At 53.3% G+C, this 3,197-nt stretch overlaps 1 protein-coding gene across 1 annotated transcript in view; it reads left to right on the top strand.

Annotated features, from left to right (window-relative positions):
• PBX4 (PBX homeobox 4) overlaps nucleotides 1-3,197 on the top strand; it is a 52,833-nt gene extending 49,636 nt beyond the window's left edge. The window contains 2 exon segments of the mRNA XM_023738790.1: nucleotides 2,624-2,641; nucleotides 3,048-3,197. Coding sequence (XP_023594558.1) covers nucleotides 2,624-2,641; nucleotides 3,048-3,197 — 168 coding nt within the window.

Genomic DNA, 3,197 nt, shown 5'->3' with positions numbered 1-3,197 from the left:
ACTGATGAAGATCAAAGACCACAGCCTTCAGTATGGATTACACCTCAACATAAAGAAAACAAAAATTCTCACAACTGGACCAATAAACAACATCATGATAAACGGAGGAAAGATTGAAGTTGTCAAGGATTTCATTTTACTTGGATCCACAATCAACACCCATGGAAACAGCAGTCAAGAAATCAAACGACGTATTGCATTAGGTAAACCTGCTGCAAAAGAGCTCTTTAAAGTGTTAAAAAGCAAAGACGTCACTTTGAGAACTAAGGTGCACCTGACCCAAGTTATGGTGTTTTTAATCATCTCGTATGCATGCTAAAGCTGGACAATGAATAAGGAAGACCGAAGAAGAATTGATGCATTTGAATTATAGTGTTGCTAAGAATACTGAATACACCATGGACTGTCAGAAGAACTAACAAGTTTGTCTTGGAAGAAGTACAGCCAGAATGCTCTTTGGGAGCAAGGATGTTGAGACTTCGTCTCATGTACTTTGGACATGTTATCAGGAGGGACCGGTCCCCATCATGGTTTGTAAGATACAGGGTCAGCAAAAAAGAGGAAGACCTTCAATGAGATGGATTGACACAGTGGCTGCAACAATGGGCTCAAACATAGAAATGATTATGAGGATGGTGCAGGACTGGGCAGTGTTTCATTCTGTTGTACACAGGGCTGCTATGACTCAGAACCAATTCAACGGCACCTAACAGCAGAACAACCGCATACCAGCCTTGCGTTCATCACAACACAAAGAGGCAGTGGCCTTCATTGGTCTGATCCCTAGCTGGGGAAACTGAGGCTGCAAGGTTGAAAGGTGGACTGGGACATGGCCTGGGTCTGGCCCAAGAGGGTTTTGTGATTAGGGGTCTCCACGGTGACGCAGAAGGGGTTCACCCAGTGCCCCTGCCCTTCTTGAGGTGGGCATGGGGAGCCATGGAGGGTGAGTGAACAGCGGAGGGACCTGAATGGGCAGGAGAACAGGAGGTGTTTGGGAGGAGGCCAGCCTACGAACAGACTGCAGCTCCTCTTTTAGCCACCAGGACCTGCAAACAAGGTGGAGGCAGGAAATAGCCAGGCTGGAGATGGGAACAGTTCCTGCTTCCAGAATCTGTCCCCGTGACCCCAGGACACCAAGTAAACCCTCTGAGCCTCACATTCCCCGTCTGTAAAGTGGGGCAATAATAAACCAACCTCACTAGGAGGGGTCAGTGAGGAGATGTGAATGAAGTGCTTTGGCATCCCGTAGGCACTCAACAGATGTGCAGCCACCTGCCCAGCCTGTGGCTCAAGGTGGACAGACAGGTGGCATTGCGACAGGGCCATGGGGCAAGAAACATGTTTTGGGGAAATACACTTGGGTCCGTTTGGGATGTGCTGAACCCAGAGGATCTGGGAGATGTCCAGGGGAGAGGCCTAGGAGGTGGCTGGACCTGCAGGGGTGGGGAGTGGGTGTGGTCAGGCAGCGCTGACCTCTCCTCCATGTGGCCAAGGGAGCTAGATCTTCCTGTGAGAAATCAGCCCAATTACAGGCTCCTGTCTCCTGAGCATGATGGCTGTAAGGAGGTGAGTTCCCCGTCATCAGGAGTATGCAAGCACTCCTGTCTCCTGAGCATGATGGCTGTAAGGAGGTGAGTTCCCCGTCATCAGGAGTATGCAAGCACACAAGGGCTCTCCAATGGCAGCTGGGCCACGGGGACAAGCAGAGAGGCCTGATTCTGGGAGGGCATACCAGGAGGCAGGTCATAGCCTGATGGGAGAGGACAGAGGGTGGCATGTCTGGCAGCCAGAATCCCCCCTCGGACAACAGGTTCCAAAGGGCTAGAGAAAGGACATTCCTCAGCTCTGGGCGCCAGGCGGGCTGCTCCCTCCTGGTGAAACATAAGCTGGGCCTGGCCCCGTGGGCTGTGCGTTTTTCCAGTGGCTCCTTCAGCCATGGCCTGACCGCAACCCAGATTCCACTGGGTCGGCAATTTCCAAGTGTTTGTGTTCAGCTGAGCCAGACGGCGGGCAAGCAGGGGCCCAGGCCTCCCAGAAGGCCCGGCGAAGCATCCTCAGGCCCTGAGTTGGACATCTCTGGGTCTACAAGTCCCCCATTAAAGCACTCAGCAACAAAATACCAAGGGAAGGGGGGGTGATCTTGCTGGAAAGCCCCAGAGGGAACTTGTGCGTCCCATGGGGAGGGGGGTCTCTCTCCGTGGGCGAGGACCCTGTGTTCACAAGACATGGCCCTTGGCAAAGCTGACTTATCTGAGCCACAGTCTGCTTTTCAAACTTTAAGGTCAGCTTGAGACCTGTCAGCGGCCACGACTGCAGGTCAGAGGTCAGGGTTGCAGGCAGACAGCCCTGCTTCCCTGTGAGGCCCTGGGCAAGTTCTTCCCTCTCAGCCTCCGTTTCCCTACCTATAAAATGGGGGTAATAATAAAACATGACTTAAGGGGTTCTTGACAGGATCTGACCCAACACACAGTACATACTTCACCAATCTCAGGTTTCTTCTACCTCCCCTGGCTGGTCTGTCTCTGCCGCCTCCATCTGACTCAACTCCCGGAGGGCAGAGGCCAGGTCCTCAAGAGGAGGTACTGAATAGGGGTTTGTCTGACTGTGTCTCTCTCCTCCTCAGAATCCTCATGAGCTAAAGGTAAGCTCTAAAACTGGCACTTGAGACCTCTGGAGATCTGATGCTGGTTTGGCAAAATCCTACTCATCCTTCAAAGCCCATCTCAAATGCCTTCTCCTCCAGAAAGCCTTCCTTGGGTCTTCCTCTGGGTTTACACAGCCCCTGGCCCTCCCTATGGAACCAATCCTGACCCCACAGGCTGGGATACCTGTGCCCAGCTCTGCCTCCTCCCTCAGACTGGGGCCACATAAGGGCCAGGCCTGGGGCTGGGTTTACGCGTAATCAACCATGTCTGTACGCACAGGTCTGTGTGTAGATGTCATGTGTGTGCCCGTCTGTGTATGTGTCCTTGTACCAGTCCCCAGGACAGGAAGCCAGGCCAGTTCCCCCCAGACAGTCTGAGACACAGGTGTTTTTTCCAGACCAGGATCATGGCCTGAGCCAGGCCCTTTACGAGGGAACTGCCATCAGGCTAGGATGCCCTGCTCCCCCAACCCTCATCCAGCAAGAGCTGGGGTGCGAGCAGCAGGCGTCTGCCTCCACGGTGCTGGCACCAGTCCCTGGAGTCCACCAGTAA

Source organism: Trichechus manatus, unplaced genomic scaffold, assembly GCF_000243295.1.
Source record: "Trichechus manatus latirostris isolate Lorelei unplaced genomic scaffold, TriManLat1.0 scaffold00122, whole genome shotgun sequence".
NCBI lineage: Eukaryota > Metazoa > Chordata > Mammalia > Sirenia > Trichechidae > Trichechus > Trichechus manatus.
The sequence above is the reverse complement of the archived record's forward strand: the minus strand, read 5'-3'. Positions and strand labels throughout refer to the sequence as shown.